The following is an 18,468-nucleotide window of genomic DNA, read 5'->3' on the forward strand; positions in this document are numbered from 1 at the left end:
CACATACTATGGAGATGCCCCAGTGCCCCAGGATATGGCAGAATCAATAATGCAGAGGAATGGGAGACCATACTCAGAAGTGCCGACCTTAGCATACAACGATACGCTACCCGCCTGGCAGCAGAAGCTGCGCGACTATACCGTTAGTCTTCCAGCTGCGACGCTGCCCCTCCCCGGACGCCTGCGTGCGGACCCGGAGGGGCACGGGTCTTCTTCTGGCGGAAATAAAGTTTCTTCACTCACTCCCTTCCTGTACGGTGTGGTCCGGGTGTCCACCGCGACGGTTGCTAGGCAACGGCTCATACGGCCGCATCAACAACACAACAGCGTGATTCAGGAGTCCACTGACCCAGGGAGCATGTTTGCGCACTTCCTTTCTTTAAAATAATCGGAGAGTAAAACGCCAACGCCAATGAACACAATGAACGCCGAACGGGCAACGGCGACGGCGACGCCGCGATACGGGTACAAAGAACTGCGCTCTCAAACACTACAATAAAAAAAGCGACCGTAGTCGCCAAAAAACCGCACATGCGGGAAGCGGCAGTGGGTTGACCACAAGGCTTTCGCCAAGCACACTTTAGAATTTCCAAAGTGTCTTCGATAATTTTACTGCGAAAACAATATTGCTAGCACTTTTCTGCCGTCGGTGGAGGTCGTTCCTTCGCTCCGGCGCACGACCACGTGGCAGCGTGACGTCACGACAAGAGGAGAGCAGGGGCGCCAACTCGTCTGTTCGGCCTAGTTTTTTTTATGCGTAGCATATTGCAATCACTCAGTTCAGCCCTTGGGCGCGGCCGGGCAGCCACCAAACCACGTGACGTGACGTCATGACAGACGGAGGAAAAGCTGGGCCCCAACTCGCACGGTCGCGCGCGGCCGCAGCAACCACCTCACTCCCGCTCCTCCCACTAGGGGCGCTGCGCCGGCGCGTGACGTCACGGAGGAAAAGCAGGGCCCCAACCAATACCTGTATTGCCCCAACTCGCGCGGTCGCGCGCGGCCGCAGCCACCACCTGACTCCCGCTCCTCCCGCTAGGGGTGCTGCGCCGGCGTGTGACGTGACGGAAGAAAAGCTGCAACGTGGATATGTAGACGAATGTCCGTGGTGGCAGGGTAAACCTACACTAGAACATATCACATGGACCTGCCCTGAGGCAGACTTAGAGCCAAGAATAAACCCGAGTGTGATGCAGTGGGAGCACTTGCTGGCCAGCGAGGACGAGGAAGCGCAACGATTCCTTGTGCGCCGAGCCACGATGGCAGCAGTCAAGTGCGGCATCCTGGACCAAGGATCGACCACGGCGCCCAGTGACCCGTAGGGGTCACGAACACCAATTTATTGACAATAAAGTTTTTTTCCATCCATCCATCCTGCTGAGAAAATCGAGTGCCGCCAAGCAATACCTCGCGCAAAAAGACCGCGCAATATGCAACGCATTCTTGGCTTAACCAAGCTAAGCCTGGGCATCTTTTTCCTCCATGGTTCGGCCGTAGTCGTTCCTACGCTCGGCGCGGCGGCTACCACGTGACGGCCTCCTCGGCCCGCCGCGTTAGGGCGCTCGCTAGGAGAGGATAAACGGGGCGCCGCAGGCGCGCTCCGCTTAGTCATGTCTGAGCAGTTGTAGAGGGCGTCGCTGGAGCGACCTGCTGCGCGCAAACGCCGGCGCCATGCCGAGGAGACAGATGATGAAAGGCAAGAGCGGTTGGCTAAGCAATGCACCTATGCTGCAGAATGGCGAGCCCGGCGGCGTTCTACAAGGTCTCTTTCTTTCAGTCGCAACAAAAAGGCATCGCGCCGAACGGGTGGTGGCGTTCCTCCCTTCCTTTACGGTGCGGTTAGGGTGTCCACCGAGATGACAGAGAATTACTGCGCCATTTCCTTTCCTCAAAAAGCCGGTAGCCACGCGTGACCTGTAGACGCGGCGCACTGCGTTCCAAGACGCTTTGAGTCGTCGCGCAGCGCCGGCCAGTAGCCACGCGTGACCTGTAGACGCGGCGCACTGCGTTCCTTCAGTTGGAGGCGCTGCGCGCTTTCGCAACCTGCCAGGCTTAACCGAAGCTAAGCCGCCGCTAATTTTTTTTTATGGCGAAAGCAATACTACTCGCACTTTCAAGCCTTCGCGTGACCCGGCCGCAGTTACGTTTGACCTTTAGCGGAGTGAATATGGGCGACCAACTCACTCTCCTTCAGATAGCCCGGCTGCAGTTACGCCGCGCCGCGCACCTGTGGCGCTACCGCCGCTGTGACGTCGCACCAGCTGTTGTTGTTGCGACTGAGAGAAGGATGAAACGGAAAGTGCACTGGCCTGCCTACTGGCTCGAGCCGAGCCACCACCGCTGCCATGTGCAGATAGAAGAGAGTTAAAAGATCAGAGGAAAGAGAAAAAGAAGAGGAAATACGCGTGTCACAGCAACAACCGCGTCCGCCGAAGCGGACGCTGGCTGAAAAAACAGATAAGCGGCTGAAGCCACGCTCGCTTCACCTCCTCCTCCAGCTGTAGATTATGTTTTCTTTCTCTCAGTCGAAACAGCATCAAAAACAAAATATAAAAAAAATGACCGAAGACGCTTTGAGTCGTCGCGCAGCGGTGGCCGGTAGCCACGCGTGACCTGTAGTCGCGGCGCACGGCGTTCCTCCAGTTCGAGGCGCTGCGCTTCTGCTTTCGCAACCTACCAGGCTTAACCAAAGCTAAGCCCCCGCCTATTAAGCATGAAATGCTTTTAGCTCCCGTTGTCGGCAGTGTGGTGACGTCACGCCGAGACCGAGAGCCTTCATCCGGGCACTGAAATCCACTCATCCAAGCACTGAAATCCACTCATCCGGGCACTGAATTCCAGTCATCCGGGCACTGAAATCCACTCATCCGGGCACTGAAATCCACTCATCCGGGCCCTGAATTCCAGTCATCCGGGCTCTGAATAAAAGGGAAGTTTATTCAACAGTGCAAACAAACAAAACATTGGAAACATACTCATGACTGAGGGCAAAACAAATGTATACAAAGTGGGTGGCCACCCAGAAACACCATGACCTTATTTTAACACACCGTATATATCACAAATTACAGCCTATAGTGCATAGAACGAACACTGGACAAAGAAGAATCAGCCTCCCGTAGCAACGAAGCACGGGGGGGGGGGGGGGGGCAAGGATCTTTCTCAGGGTGATTGGCCCTTTCAAAATTATACACCACCATCACTCTAGTCCCTGGCTGGACGTGGCGTGGATCGGACGCTCGTGCGAACGCTCCTCGCTTCACCCATGCCCACCGCTGAATTCAGCGACGGTCAACACCGCTCTCGCCTGGATTTCGTGTTTGAAGCTCGGATAACGCCGTCGAACGCATCGGCAAGTCCCTTTTTGCCTGTTTGTGTGGACTTTTTTGCAATTCGGCTCTCGCCGGTACGCACGGACCGCTAGGCCTACGCCAGGCCTAGCGACCCCGCTCTGACGGGGCTGTGCCGCATTTTCTGAGTGGGATCTTCGCCCAACATTGGATATGGAAGTCACCGTGGAGGGGACTGATATAGCCCCCGAAGAAGTTTCGCACCAATATGGTTGGTTCACCGTCGGTGAATCTCAACGATCCGGTCGCGAACGCCGAAGGACTGACCCCGCGGCACACAATGGAACCGATAGCGCCCAGGGACAGGGCAGCATGCGGCAATCTGCCGACTCCTCTGCGAAAAAGATTGGCCGACGACTTGCTCGACAATCGGTGGCGTCGAACCTACCTCGCCTACCCAAGGGCGTAATCAAAGTGATTCTCCGGCCATCGAGCGGCCTCCGTATACTCGAGAGCTGTGGCCAACTCGGAATCTTTCAACTCATTCGTGACGCTGCGGGTGTAACCTTGGCGGAATCTTCTGAAGACTGCATGCTCCTCAACTTCAAGCAACACACCATACTGGTGGCCACCCATTCCGCGGCACGAGTGGAACGCTACTTAAGCATCCAGGAGCTCACCTACGGCGAGAACAAGATCGCCATCACCTCGTATGTCGCCACGCCGGAAGGCAGTGGTAAAGGAGTGATCCAAGGCGTTCCCAAACATCTATCGGACGCTGTCATCCTAGCGAACCTTCAGCATCCCAGAAATCCTCCAATATGTGGTGTCCGGCGCATGGGTGCGCAGTCGCAGACGGTCCTCATTCTCTTCAACGGTGAGAGAGTTCCCCGTTGGATCAGCTTCGGCGGTGGCATGATTCGTTGCTGCCTCTACAAAAAAAAAAATACGAAGTGTGTTCTTTGTGCGGACAACTCGGACATCGCAGAGACGTTTGCCCGGACCCGAAAAACGCTCGCTGCCGCGGATGCGGCATGGCCAACCCTCCTGAAACGCATACCTGTGAGCCTAAGTGTGCCTTGTGCGGTAAGGGCCATGAGCTGGGCAGCAACAAATGCCGCGAGATCTACCGCACTCCATACATTGTGACCAAACGCCGCTGGGAACAGGAACGCCAACATCAGACCGAGAATAGCCAAGAGACGCCGCAGTCTAAAGAGCGACGCAGCCGCTCCAAAAGCAGGGGGCGGACGGACTTTAGACATCGATCCAGCTCTTTTCCACGACTGCAACAGAGAGGCCGGTCCGCCTCCAAATCCAGGACTCCTTCACACCAGGCACGGAACCCCGGTTTGAACCAGGACGCCGTCGGCACGCAAAAGGTAGGCTGGGCAGATAAAGCCTCCCAGAAATCTAACTCCAACCCCTCTGAGCTAGCAGACCTGAAAGTGCTGGTAGGGAAATTACTTCGCGAGGTGGTGGAACTAAAGAAAGAAAATGCCGCTCTAAAACAGCAACAAATGCAGACTGGGTCACCGCCTATGACCGGTGGCGCCAATAACCCTACCCCCTCTACCTCCGCCGGAGCGGACATGCATGTTGAATCACCGCGGGCACCACCGCCTAAGCGAAAAGCGGGCGGTTCCCTCTCCGAAGACCAAAAACTAGCCGACAGCATTCACAAAATTGAAGAAGCGCAAACGCAGACTACTAACACCCTCATTCAAATGCAGCTTACAATGACTTCCATCATGGAAGAATTATGCACGCACCGGCAGGAATTACTTAACTTAGGCACGTGGCAGCAGGAAGCAGAGAGTAGGCTTTTTCCCGTCAAAATTCGCAAATCCGCTTCTTCTGAAGCGGTATCAGACTAGCACAATATGGCGCCACAACCAAACTACACCATCTGGCAGTGGAACTGCCGAGGATTTAGCCGCAAACGAGCTGTACTCCAACAATTCCTCCACAATAGGGACGGACCGGACTTAATCGCACTACAAGAGACACAAACCAATAGCAAGCTAGCTGGATATCAATCCTTTTCATCGGGGAGTGAAACGCTTGGAGTCACGACTCTCGTGAAACGAAATATTACGGTTGTCCAGCACGATACCCCAGTCACAAAGTCACACACGTGCTATCGAATTAATTCCGCCTAGGAAACCTGACCACAGTCTGTTTGTGCTGAATGTCTATAGCAGCCCAAAGTTACGGAAAGCAAGCTTTGGCCCGCTCTTTCAGGCGACCCTGAAAATTGCAGGCAATCACCTCGTCATTTTCACGGGAGACTTTAATGCCCAACACCCGGCTTGGGGGTACCCACAGGAGGACATTAAAGGTAGAAAATTGTGGCTCACCGCACAACAGTGTGGGTTGACTCTTCTTACAGACCCAGTAGTCCCCACCCGCTGCGGCAACAGTGTTTCCAGGGATACGACTCCCGATCTGACTTTTGCTAAAAATTCGGGCACTCCAACATGGATAAACACTCAACAAAATTTCGGCAGCGATCACTACATATTGGAAATAGTGGCTTCAACTGGCCCCAAGCGTAGTAGCGCTCGAGCTCCCACCCTTGTCGATTGGGACATGTTCCGCGCTAAAAGGGCCGCCCGAGAAGCTGATACCCACGATATACTAGACATAGATATCTGGGCACAGGATCTTTGTCAAGATACCAAGGCAGCCACCCGTACGTTAGAGCAGGCTGACCGCCTGGAGATTGCGGACAGCCGGCTTCTTCACCTATGGGAGGCAAAGAGAGGACTCGAGAACCGACTCAAACGACAGCGGTGGAACCGCAATCTGCGCAGAAGAATAGCTAGGCTAAACAAGGAGATCGAGGATCATGCGGTCAAACTTACTCAGCAAAACTGGGAGGACATATGCAACCGCATGGATCGCAATATGGGAGTCTCTAAGACTTGGAACTTGCTCCGTCATCTACTTGACCCTGCAGGTAGCAAAACCACCCAGAGGCCGAACCTGCGAAAGCTTGTGCATGCATATGCAGGCACACCAGAGGACCTTTTCCTTGAACTTAAAGACAGATATATTGGCAATGCTCCTATCCAAGCCTTCCCAGATTATGCTGGTCCGGAAAACACGCAGCTCGACTCCCCGATTACTGTGGATGAGGTTAGGGCAGAGATTGCCAGCCTAAACTGTAAATACGCCTCTGGCCCAGATGCAGTATCCAACAAGATCCTCCGCAACCTAGATGAACAGTCGCTACAATCACTGAGTATATGCAGAAATGCTGGTCGGAGGGCTCAATCCCACAAATATGGAAAACGGCAGAGATCATTCTCATTCCAAAACCTGGGAAGGCACTCAGCCTTGAGAACCTCAGGCCAATTTCGCTCACGTCTTGTGTGGGCAAGCTCATGGAGCACGTAGTTCATACCCGCCTCAACCGGTTTATGGAGGAGAACGAGCTTTACCCCCAAACCATGATTGGCTTTCGACCAAAACTTTCTACGCAGGATGTAATGCTTCAGCTCAAACATCAGATTATTGAGGCAAAAACGCGGGACACCAGAATAATTCTTGGACTCGACCTGGAAAAGGCCTTTGGCAATGTCAGACATGATGCGATCTTGGAGAACCTTCATGAACTCGGGGTGGGAGCCCGCACCTTCAACTACATCCGCGACGTTCTCTCAGGTAGAAAGGCGCATTTTCAAGTAGGAGGTCTCCACTCGCGTGACTTCCCCCTCGGCAACAAGGGTACCCCGCAGGGATCGGTCCTGTCACCCTTTCTCTTCAACGTTGCAATGTTGAAACTTCCACACCAATTAGCGCAGATCCCGCAACTCCACCACAGCCTCTATGCTGACGATATCACCTTGTGGACCGCCGAGGGCAGTGATGCCGAAATCGAAGAGAGACTCCAGCGTGCCATCGATATCGTGGGGAGCTATGTAGACCCCAGGGGGCTGCGGTGCTCTCCAGCCAAATCTGAATTTCTCATATACCGCAAAATCAGATCCCTTGCGCAACCCCCACCGGCCATCGAACTCAGTATTCGTGGAGTCCCCATTCCTCGAGTACCCAAAATTAAAATCTTGGGCCTAATTCTACAAGAACACGGCTTCAATGGTGACGTAATTCAGAAGCTTCAGGGAACCTCGCAGCAAATTATGCGACTCATTCGCCGCATTAGTAACCGCCACTCGGGCTTGAAGGAAAGCAATACTCTCCGTTTAGTACAAGCCTTTGTGATCAGCCGCATCGCTTACGTATGCCCTTACCTACATCTCAAGTCAGCTGAAAAAGAGAAAGTGGAAGCCATAATCAGAAAATGTGTAAAACAGGCAGTTGGGCTACCCATGCACACAGCGACTGAGAAAGTCTTAGGTCTCGGTCTTCATAACATCCTAAGTGAGATTATTGAAGCGGTAACCGTCTCGCAGTACGAACGACTAACGGCCACCCCAACTGGCAGACACATTCTGTCCACACTCGGCATAACATACGAACGACAAGGCGGACCAACAACTGACCTTCCCAAACATATACGCCAGCTTCTGGTCATTCCTCCACTACCTCGGAACATGCACCCCGATTTCCACGCTGAACGTCGTGCAGAGAGAGCCAAATCATTAGGCAAACGCTTCCTTAATGATACCTCTGTGGTATATGTTGATGCAGCAGATTCTTCGGCTGACAAGATGGTAGCTGTGGTCACCACGGAATGTGGTACACTCATAACGGGGGGCACTATACGCACTCAGCACACACATGTTGGAGAAGAAACAGCCATTGCTCTAGCCATTGCGGGATCCTCGGCAGAAACCATTGTCAGTGACTCAAAATTGGCAATACGTAACTACACGTTTGGAAGAATCTCTCCACAAGCGGCACGGATTCTGCTAAATTATCAGCCCACGCGGCGCATTCGCCTAATCTGGACGCCTGCTCATGCCTCCCTTGCTGGTAATGAGGCGGCTCATAACCTAGCTCGAGAACTATCCCGCCGAGCTGGGTCGTGCAGTACACCCGCCCTATACTCCGGCAAGGACAGGTTGTTTTCTTACAGAGAAATCCTGCAGCACTACAGGCTTGCAAGACTCAGATTTCCCCCAGCAGATAAAACTCTTTCTAAGCAACAGGCGAAAGCCTGGCGTAAACTTCAAACTAAAACCTATCCAAATCCCCAATTGTGTAGCTTCTATTCGGATGGACTGTACTCAGACAAATGCAAAAATTGTGATGCCAAAGCCGATCTAAATCATATGATCTGGAACTGCCCGCAGTCCCTACCCGCGAGTCGCTTCATTACCGACTCTGATCATTGGGAGGCTCTATTGCTCAGCCCTGACCCGGGGACACAGATCAAGCTCCTCCAGCTGGCTGAAGACGCCGCCGCTGCCCAAGGGATAGCGGCCGCCGTTTAAGCGGGGGGCGACTTCGGGTCGCTCCTCTATATCCGCTGGAAATAAAGTTCCACCACCACCACCACCACCATCCTCGAACAAACCAGCATAGTCGGTAAAGAGAGGGGGGGGGGGGGGGGTTGGCCCGGCTAATACCGCAGCGCCGGCATAACCAGCCGACCTTCGTGCACGACAAAGAAGCGTGTGTGCCACCGTCGCAGAAACCGCGCCTCCCCATCCGCTGCAAGCCTTTCGGACAGGTATTGCCAGATGAGGAGACGCAGGCTCTGCAACGCGGGGTACATAGCCGTCGCCGGTTGACGCCGGGCTTCGGCCAAACAGCGGCGACGCCACAAAACAAACATAGCGGACATAAACACTAGTTTGCCAAAATAATCCCGTGGTTGCGGGGTGCCTGGCCCGGCACGAACTGAAAACATCCGATACACCTGCCACCACATTATCCGGGCAACACGGCACTCAAAGAAAGTGTGTCGCGCTGTCTCTCGCGCTCCACATTGCGCGCACTGGGCGTTGGGCACAAGGCCCCATGATAAGAGGCGTTCGCGCGTGGGGAGGACTCTCCATCTCCTCCTCCACTCAAAGTCGCGGACCTGCGGAGGGAGACGACTTGTGCACCACGTGCGCCACTTACGTACCGCGGTGCGCCGCTGGTCGTCGGCGCCAAGGCGCACGCACGCGATCATCTCGCTCAGCCGAGACGCGGGCGTCTCAGTCAGGTCGACTCCTGGCAAGTCAGTACAAACAGACTGCTTAAAACCAGCAGCCGCTCTATAGAAGCGCAGAGGCCTCTCGGCCTGTGGACCTATATGGCGCTCAGTGGTGAAGAAGCGCCGCACTGTGCTCATCCAATAAAACATGAGCGAACGCCCAAGGTATGCGTCGCTCTCCACCAGCGTGGTTACGAGCTTGGCGCTGAGCGCACGTGCCATGGTGGCTTCACAGGGCAGCCCGAGTCCTCCTCTAGAAGGCGGCAGCTGGCAAAGGCGTCGAGCGACCTGCGCCGTGCCACCGTCCCAGACAAAGGCGCCCACAAGGGACGCGAGCCGACCCGCCGTACGACGCGGCATCACTGCTACGCGGGCCACATAGTGGGCAAAGGCACACGCGCGGCCCTTGATGACGCTCACCCTGGCCTCCATGGAGAGGCCGAACTGCGCTGCCATCCTTAGCGCGCTCGTCGTGCGCGCAACAACTTCATCCCATGTCCGGGCCGACACACCGCTCTGCTCAAAAAGGACTCCTAGCACTCGGACCCCGTCCACGAAAGGAATGGGCACCGGGAGGGGATCGCTGAAGGTCCCAAAGCGAAGCGCCCGGCTCTTGCTGGCGTTGAGCTCGGCACCAGACAGCGCCGCGTAAGTAGTAAATAGGGCCAGGAAGCCCTCAAAACTCCGGGTGTCTCGGACGACAAATTGAAATATCGTCGGCATAGTCCGAGACGACGATTGTTTCCTGTCCTGTCAATGGAAAGCCGCGGATGCGTTCGTTGGAGGCGACGCTGCGCAGCAGGGGGTCCAAAGACAGGACGAACAGAGCTGGAGAAAGAGGGCATCCCTGGCGCACGCCACGTGTTACGGGGAAAGGAGCGGTGACTGACCCGTTCACCAAGAGTTCGGCCGTGAGGCCCGAGTACAACGATTTGATGCGCTCAATGAAGCTGGCAGGCAGCCCAAAGCACCGCAAAACGGAGTATAAGTAGCGATGCTCTACTCTATCAAAGGCCTTAGCTTGGTCTAAGGAAACAAAAATCCCGCTAGTCCCTTTCGCGTGTGCGTATGCGAACACATCGCGCGTGAGCGTGAGCGACGCAAAGACCGAACGGCCAGGAACAGCGCAAGCCTGGAAGGGGCTAACGAGGTTTGGCAAAAGAAGACGCAAGCGAGCGACGATAATCGAGGCGACCAGTTTGTAGTCAGTATTGAGCAGGGTTATCGGCCGCCACGCCGCCGGGCATGACGACGTTGTTCCCTGCTTTGGTATCAACACGATTCGGCCCGCACCGAAAGACGGTGGCTTAGCTCCTTCCTCGAGGAAGGCGTTCACCAAATGCGTGAGGAAGTCCCCGAGCACATCAAAGAAGGTGTAGTAAAACCCGGAGACTAGACCGTCTGGTCCGGGTGCGGAGGCGCGATTCATGTCGCTTAAGACTGCGTAGACCTCCTCCCGCGTGGCGCGAGCGCAAAGAGCCGATTCCGCGTCGTCGGGCGCGTGGGGAAGGGCGTCGCAAAAGGCGTCTACAGCAGCGTCAAACCCATCCCACTCGCACAGGCCTTGCGACGCAAAGAGATGGGCAAAGTGATCACGGAAGACGTGCTCGATGTCTTGGACCTGCTCGGAAATCGTGCCATCTGGCATAGTTACGCTTCCAATACGGGCCGGTCGGTCGCACTTGTGGCGGCAGCTGTTCGCGTGAAAGAGGTCAGCGCGTTCCTGCGACGGCATGCGGAGATTCGCTGCGGTACAGGAGGCCTGGGACCCCTCTTCCAGGATGCGGTGGTACCGGACGCGAAGAGTGTCCAGGTACTCTCGCATCGCAAAGGTGAGCTCACCCCCTTGCTTCACGATACGCATGCGGCGTAGCACGTCGTTGAGCGCCGCAGTCTTCCGCGCGTGCTTTGCTCTGCCAGCCCGAATGAGAACTTCTCGCCATCGTGTTTTCAGGGCGTCCCAAATTAAGGGACTGAACTCAATGAGGGCAACAGAGTCCAGCAAATTTGCACGGATGTCGCGAATGCTCTGGTCGTCCACCAAGAGTGAGATGTCCATTCTCCAAGTAGAGAACGTCGCAATTCGGCCCGAAGCGCACCTCAAGGATACCGCGACAGGTAAGTGGTCGCTGAGTGCTCGGGCGCCTGGTGGAAATGGCACTACCTCGCAGGATACTAGTTGCGGCACGAGGGCTGGAGGTAGGTACACCCGGTCGATTCGACTGGCGCTACGGCCCCTAGCACGTGTGGCCACGAAAAGGTTCCCGTGCAGTTCGACCCACGCGTCCGTAAGGTGCAGCTGACGAACCAGTTTGCCTAGCTCCTTGGCGTAATAACTGGACGCACCTTGACTGGGGCCCTGAATGTCCCGCCACGAGTCTAGGACGCAATTAAAATCCCCCAGCAGGACATATGACACGGATTCAAGCAGGTGGGATGTAAGAGAGCGAAAAAACTCGCCTGTCAGAGATCGCGTGACGGGCGCGTACAGGTTTACAAAGCGAGTCCTCCGCCCGTCGAGGAAAATGTCCGCCACCAGTACTCGACCATCGTAACCAAAGGTACAATGCGCACCTGCGCGGAAAGCCAGCGTGAGGAAAACAACGCCCACACCGCAAGACCGTGAGTCCGTCAAGGAAAAGAAAGCATCGACATGAAAGCGTGAACGGAAAGAAATAACGTCTGCAGGGGTGCGAAAATTACACTCCTGCAAAAACAAAACATCAATTTGGTACGAACGCGCAAGGTGAAGCACCTCCTGTTGCTTATCGGGAGAGCGAAAACCCTGCGCGTTAAAGGAGGCGAAACGAAAAACAGCCATCATGAAAATAAAGGAAGCAATGTAACAAAAATAAACAACGAAACAAGTAAACAAAACAAAACGCTGACGGACTCACAGTACAGTTCTGCGGATAGAGTCTGCGAGTGCGTTGATACAGCGGCGCTGGGGGGGGCGTCGAGGCGCTTGGGAGGCGTCCCGGGTCCCTGCTGGCGTCCTGGCTGGCGGCCCCGCGGCGGCGGGACGACGATGCCAAGCGGTGCTAATGGTTGCGCGGTGGAAAGGTCCGGCTGATGCGCGCGGCAGCAACACACAGTCACACACGCACCAACACACTCCACCGCGCAAACACCGTCCATCGTTCGCCAAACGCGCCGACGGAGCCAGCGCGCCGAAAAGATAACGGCGCCGTAGAGCGTCGAAAGAACGGCGCTCGGGCGGCCGCCGAGCAGGGAGGGGAGGAGGAAAAGGCCCAGCAGGGCCTGAAGTCCGGCGAGGAGGCGCCATGGCGGAAACTATTCGTTCCCTCGACGTCCATGTGGACGCCGTCGCCGTCGTCGTCTGCCGTCCTCGGTTTCTTCTTCGGCGTCTGGGTGGCCGAAGAGCAGGTCGCGCCGCCGTCCGACGACAAGGAGAGCTGGCGTTTGGGGTCGTCGAGTTCGAGAGCCTTGCGCGCCCCCCGCACCAACTTAGCTGCGCACGGGCCCTGCGGCGGCAGGGCGACCGGGATGTGCGGCGGCTTCGGTCGCGACTCGCTTGAGCCGTCGCTGCTCGGGGCGTCCTTCACGGGTGTGTGCAGGGCGTCACTGGGGGAGGGCGAGCCAGGCGACGTGGTGTCCGTGCCCGTGCCCTCGTGCTGCGCCGCCGTGGGCGCGTCAAGCAGCGAAACCTCCAAACTCGGAGGTTCCACAAAAGAGGACTCGCCCTGCGAGTCGTCAGACTCGGACGAGGTCGATTCCGCGACGTCGGAGTTGCCCATGGACAGCTCCGTCGCGGATTGGCCGGACGAGGTGCCCGCCGTCTCCGTGCCCGCCTGGTCGTCATCGGGCTTGGTCGCGGCGTCGTCCCGCACGTCAGCCCCCTCGAGAGGGCTCGCCGCCGCCTCCTGTGCCGCGCCGCTCGAACCGGCGCCAGCCCCCTCAGGTGTCGCCTTCGGCCCGGGTTGCACACCAGGCTCCTGGGAAGGTATGGCTGCCGCAGCAGCCGCGGCCGCCGCGTAGGACCGCGGCACGACGCAGTCGGCGGACGGGTGGTCGCCTCCGCACCTCTTGCATGCCGGCTTGCAGTTGGCGCCGATGTGTCCGTACGCGCCGCACCGGCCGCAGCGCACCGCCTTACACGTAGCGCCGAAGTGGCCCTCGGCGCCGCACCGGGAACAGACGCGTTTCATGCCTCGGTATTCAATCATGGCTCGAACACCGGCCACCGTCAGGAAGTTCGGCGGAGCCCGGGTAATCTCGAGCTTCACCAGGCGCGTCCCGTTCCCGATGCGGTTCCTGGACTGGAAGGCGACCTCGGTGATGGCGCGCACCTTCCCGTACGGTTGGATCGCCGCGGCGAGGTCCTCGTCGCTGACGCACGGGGGGAGACGGAAAACCGTCACGTGCACAACTGGAACCCCCATCTGCTCCAGTGGCACCTCCTTTCCGGCGATGAGCAGCGAGCCCAACGCCACCATTTTCGCTGCCTGCGCCATGGAAGCCACGGCCGCCAGGAAACGTAAACCACCAAGGTGCTGCAAATATGTCAGCCCCCCGACTCCGAGCACCTCCTCGAGCAGGTCGATGAGGCGATCGGCCGGAACAGGTTCCGGCACAGTAAACAAAAAGCATTGCGCCTTTGTGGGGCGCACTGCAGGGCAGGGTCTCTCCATCGCGACGGGGCCCGGGTCACCACGGCAGGAGCGCGGCGCCGGGTGGTGGTGGTGGTGAAAAACATTTATAGTGCAATAAATATTTACAGAGAGGTGATTGGGGTAGGCCCTATTGGCCCTTTCCCCTAACAATACTAGGTGGAGCCCCTATTCCGGGGCCCCATTGGCAAGCAACGCCGCCCGCGTCCGGTGAACCAAGGCCTTTTGGGTCTTTAGGTCCTGACAGCCGAGCAGGGCCGCCTCCCAGTCCTCTCTGCTGGGGTTGGGGTTGGGGGGGATGGATGGGTTGGATTGACACGCCCAAACCATGTGGAAGGTGTCAGCCACCTCCCCACAGAACTGGCACGTGCCATCAAAGGATTCGTTGAAATGTTCAAGTACCGCCGGGCACAGTACAGTGTTAGTAAGAATTTTGATGAGGAGGCGCTCGTCAGCGCGATCCAGTCCCTTACAAGGGGCCGGGTAGCGCCGGTGCTCCTCCTTGTAGTAATCGGTGATGTGTTTGAATGTAAGGGCCAGATTGTCTGATTGGGAGTAGGCTTCCAACGACAGGGAGATAGCCCGGGGAGAGAGTGCGCGGGCGGCCTGATCGGCCTGTTCGTTTCCCTGGAGGCCCTGGTGACCGGGGGCCCAAATCAGGTTGCGTGGAGTTGGATCTTCGCATCGGCAGCTATATTCCAATATGCGCCAGGCAAGCGGGGGAGCCCAGCCCAACTCGTAGTTCCGACAGGCCCCTCGCGAGTCGGTGATGATGAAAACAGACTTGGGATTCGTGAGAGCCAGAGCAATGGCAATCTCCTCCGCGTGTGTTGCGTTGTAGGCTTTGAAAGTCAGCCCGTTAACTGTGTTTGTGTTGTGTACGACTGCGGCCGTGTACCACCCCCCGTGGTGTGGGCCGGTAACGTCCACGTAATACACGTGTTCTTGGTTACCATAGTATCGCGCCAAAGCTTCCGCGCGCGCCTGGCGAAGACCGCTATGGTCTTCTCTGGACATGTTGCGGGGAAGGGGTCGGACCCGGAGGGCGCGTCTCCAGGGTTCTGGCACTCTCTCCCTTTCCTCAATGTGGTAGTTATGTTTGATGTGTAACCGGTCCAAGAGGCGGCGACCGGACGTGGTCTGTGCAAGACGTGTGTATTGGTTGACTAAGTGGGCTTCTCGAAGCTCCCGGAATGTGTTCACCACGCCCAAAGCCAGAAGTCGCTGGTTGGACGTGGTGACCGGGAGGTCGAGAGCCCGCTTGATGACTTTCCGGTGGATGACCTCCAGTTGGTCATCATCATGTTTGCGCAGGTGCAAGTAGGGGGTTGAGTAGAGGATTCTACTCGTCACGAAAGCATGGGCAAGCCGCAGTGCATCCTTGCTTCGTAATCCGCCCCGCTTGTTGGAGACCCGGCGGACCATGCGGCCCACCTGGTCTCCCACTGTGCGAAGTTTGGCTAGGGTAGTGTCGACCCTGCGTTGATGGTGTATGAAGAGACCAAGGACGCGGATCTCCTTGGACTCCCGGATCGGTCCCGAGGGGAGACTGATGCAAAGCGGTGTTGTGTCCCGAGGGGAGGGACGTATGTGCACAAATTCTGATTTAGATGGGGCGCACTGGAGTCCGCAGTAGGCCGCGTAGTCGTCGACTAGGGTCGCCGCTGCTTGCAGGCAGGATTCCATGTGCCCCAGGTTACCTTGCGTGGCCCAGATAGTAATGTCATCCGCATAAAGAGCGTGATGTATCCCGGGCAAAGAAGACAATTTGGAGGGAAGATGAAGCATTGCCAAATTGAAGAGGAGGGGGGACAGGACCGCGCCTTGAGGTGTTCCCCTCGAGCCGATGGTGTATGGCCCGTGTTCCGTATCTTGTATGCGTATGTAGGCTTGACGGTCTGTAAGAAATTGTTTTATGTAGTTGAATGTTTTGTGGCCACAGTTGGTGTTACTGAGGTGGTCCAGGATTACTTCGTGTTTGACGTTGTCGAATGCGCCTTTAAGATCCAAGGCCAGGACCACCTTGTCGTTGTGGGGACATTCGACAGGATCTAAGATGTCGTGGTGAAGCTGCAGAAGTATATCCTGTGCTGACTTGTGAGGGCGAAAACCGAACATGGTGTCCGCGAAAGTATGCTGTGTTTCGAGAAAATCGGAGAGTGTCGCGCACCATCGTCTCCATCAGCTTGCCGACACAAGACGTGAGGGAGATGGGGCGAAGGTTCTCCACATCAATAGGTTTGCCGGCCTTCGGAATAAAGGTCACGAGAGCCGATTTCCAATCGAGAGGGAGAGGAGTCTCTCCGTCCCAAATACTATTGATGTATTTGAGAAGCGCGGCGTAGGCTGCGTCGGGAAGGTTGGCCAAGAGCTTGACCGTAACCCTGTCGCGCCCGGGTGCAGTGCCCCGCTTCATTTTGCTTAAGGCTGCCCGGAGGTCGTGGAGTTGGAAAGGCTTGTCCAGCTCCGTGTTCTCTTCGCCTGCATACGAGAACGCCGCCTGCCGGGGGTCCTTAGTGGTGCACAGGTATCGATCCCTGAGCGTGTGCGCTAGCTGTTCTGTCGTTCCTGTAAAGTTGTGCAAGGCCCTATGTAATTGGCGTTGGGTTTCCGTGCGTGTTTGTATTGGATCGATGAGAGCGCGGAACAGGCGCCACGTGTTGCGGCCAGACATCTGGCGAGCAGCCGCGTTGCACCGGTCCACCCAGTTAGTGTCGGCTAGCTGAGTAGCATATTCCGCTGCCTGTTGTGTGAGTTCGAGGATGCGGTTCTTTAGGCGTCTGTTATGTTTCTGTTTCTTCCATCGCTTCGTGAGGCTGCGACGGGCCTCCCAAAGGTGGAGAAGGTGGTTGTCCACGTCTGTTTGTGTTTCTGTGAGCTGTATCTGCTTTTCGTGTAGTGTGAGTGTAGACGTGAGCGATCTGGACCAGGCGTCGTATCCCGACTGGAGGGGGTCTACGATAGGTAGAGAGGTGCGGAAAGTCGTCCAGTCAGGGATACGAGCTTGTTTTAGTGGGCGTTTCAGGGGACGCATGTAAATGGTTGTGTTGATAATACAGTGATCACTACCTAGAGTGTCCTCTGTATTCAGCCAGTCGGCATGACGTATGTTGCGTGTAAATGTGAGGTCCGGGCAAGTATCTCGTTGAATGGAATTGCCGACACGTGTTGGGTTGGCGGGGTCAGTGCGCAGGGTGAGTCATAGTGTGGAAAGAAGTTCCGCAAGCTTCCTCCCACGCCTATCCTCCCGGGGGTATCCCTATAGCCTGCTCGCGGCGTTGAAATCGCCGACGATTAGGAGGGGATCCCTACCCGCCACCTGCATAGCTTGAGTGAAAATTTCATTGAACGTGACGTTCTTAAGTTTCGGTGGGCAGTAAATATTTAGAATGTGTACAGGTGGGTCAGACCGTTTTAGGGGCAGCACTGAAACCATCGTGTATGGGAAAGACGGTGTTGTTGGAAGTGTGACCTCCTGCGCAGTGTATCGCTTGTGAACAAGCATACATGTCTGCGGGTTGTGTTGAAATGTAGTGTAGTTTGTGAGTTTGGTACCGGCGCCGGGTTCCTGAAGGGCAACCACGGCGACGAGGAACTCAAGGTTCTCAAGAAAGAGGCGGAGATGAGTCCGCTTCTTGTGGTTCTTGAGACCCCGGCAGTTCCACTGCGTTAGTGTAAGCGGCTGAGTTGTTCTTGCTCGCGACTTAGGGTTGGGGGCCATTGTCGGAGGCGGAGGGTGGGGTCACGTTGTTTAGACTCCCCAGTCCGCTAGTGCCCGGCGCAGACGTGCAGGAGTCTTCCGAAAAGTCAAACTCATTGGGAATAGCTCTATTGAATTTTGAGGGGCGGTTAGCGTCCCTGATGGGTCCTACGCGTTTAAGGACGCGCGGATTGTCTTTTATCCATTTTTGGATAATGTGCGTTACGGCTTGTGTCACCTGTGCGATGACACTCTCCACCTGACGCGCGATGGTATCATGGATAATTTTGAGGAGGTCAGCCAATTGTGTTTCAATTGCGGTCACCCGGGTCTCCATGGCCGCGGCGCTACTCTCCACAGGAGGAGGGATCTCCCTTTCTGTTATGTTTTCTGCCTCGTCGCTCGACGCGGGCGGAGTATGGAATTGGGATTTGAGCGAGTTAAGCTCGCTGGCTAGTTTTTCGTTTTGAGCTCGCAAAAGGGCGAGCTCGCGCTTGAGTTCCTGCGTCTCGGCGGTGCTGGTGAGGGAGGAGAAGAAGGAGAGGAGGCGACCCTCGCCCAGCTGCCTACCTTGGGTTGGTTGCAGGCGGCGTCGCCAGATGAAGCGCTGAGAGCAGCAGGACGGCAGGAAGGACCTCCGGGACGCTGGATCCGGGGCCCGCCTGGACACGAAAAGCTCGATGATCCGCTGGCTCGACGGGCAGCGTAACGGCATCCGGGCACCGTACGAGACTT

The 18,468-nt window shown here is 56.6% G+C and overlaps 2 protein-coding genes across 2 annotated transcripts; both read right to left on the reverse strand.

The window, feature by feature from the left end:
- Positions 1-2,706: 2,706 nt before the first annotated feature.
- LOC149346423 (uncharacterized) lies at positions 2,707-10,125 on the reverse strand. Its single transcript, XM_089541325.1, has 2 exons — positions 4,351-10,125; positions 2,707-4,222 (listed from the first exon to the last, which is right to left on the reverse strand). Exon 1 carries the CDS (start codon positions 10,123-10,125, stop codon positions 8,821-8,823), a length of 1,305 nt encoding a protein of 434 aa, XP_089397451.1. The 3' UTR covers positions 2,707-4,222; positions 4,351-8,820.
- Positions 10,126-11,560: 1,435 nt separating this feature from the next.
- LOC149346424 (uncharacterized) lies at positions 11,561-14,091 on the reverse strand. Its single transcript, XM_089586429.1, has one exon. It carries the CDS (start codon positions 14,052-14,054, stop codon positions 12,498-12,500), a length of 1,557 nt encoding a protein of 518 aa, XP_089442555.1. The 5' UTR covers positions 14,055-14,091; the 3' UTR covers positions 11,561-12,497.
- Between the last annotated feature and the right edge of the window lie 4,377 nt (positions 14,092-18,468).

The sequence above is a fragment of the Amblyomma mixtum genome, chromosome 4 (genome assembly GCF_055824585.1).
Source record: "Amblyomma mixtum isolate Tamu chromosome 4, ASM5582458v1, whole genome shotgun sequence".
NCBI classification, from domain to species: Eukaryota; Metazoa; Arthropoda; class Arachnida; order Ixodida; family Ixodidae; genus Amblyomma; species Amblyomma mixtum.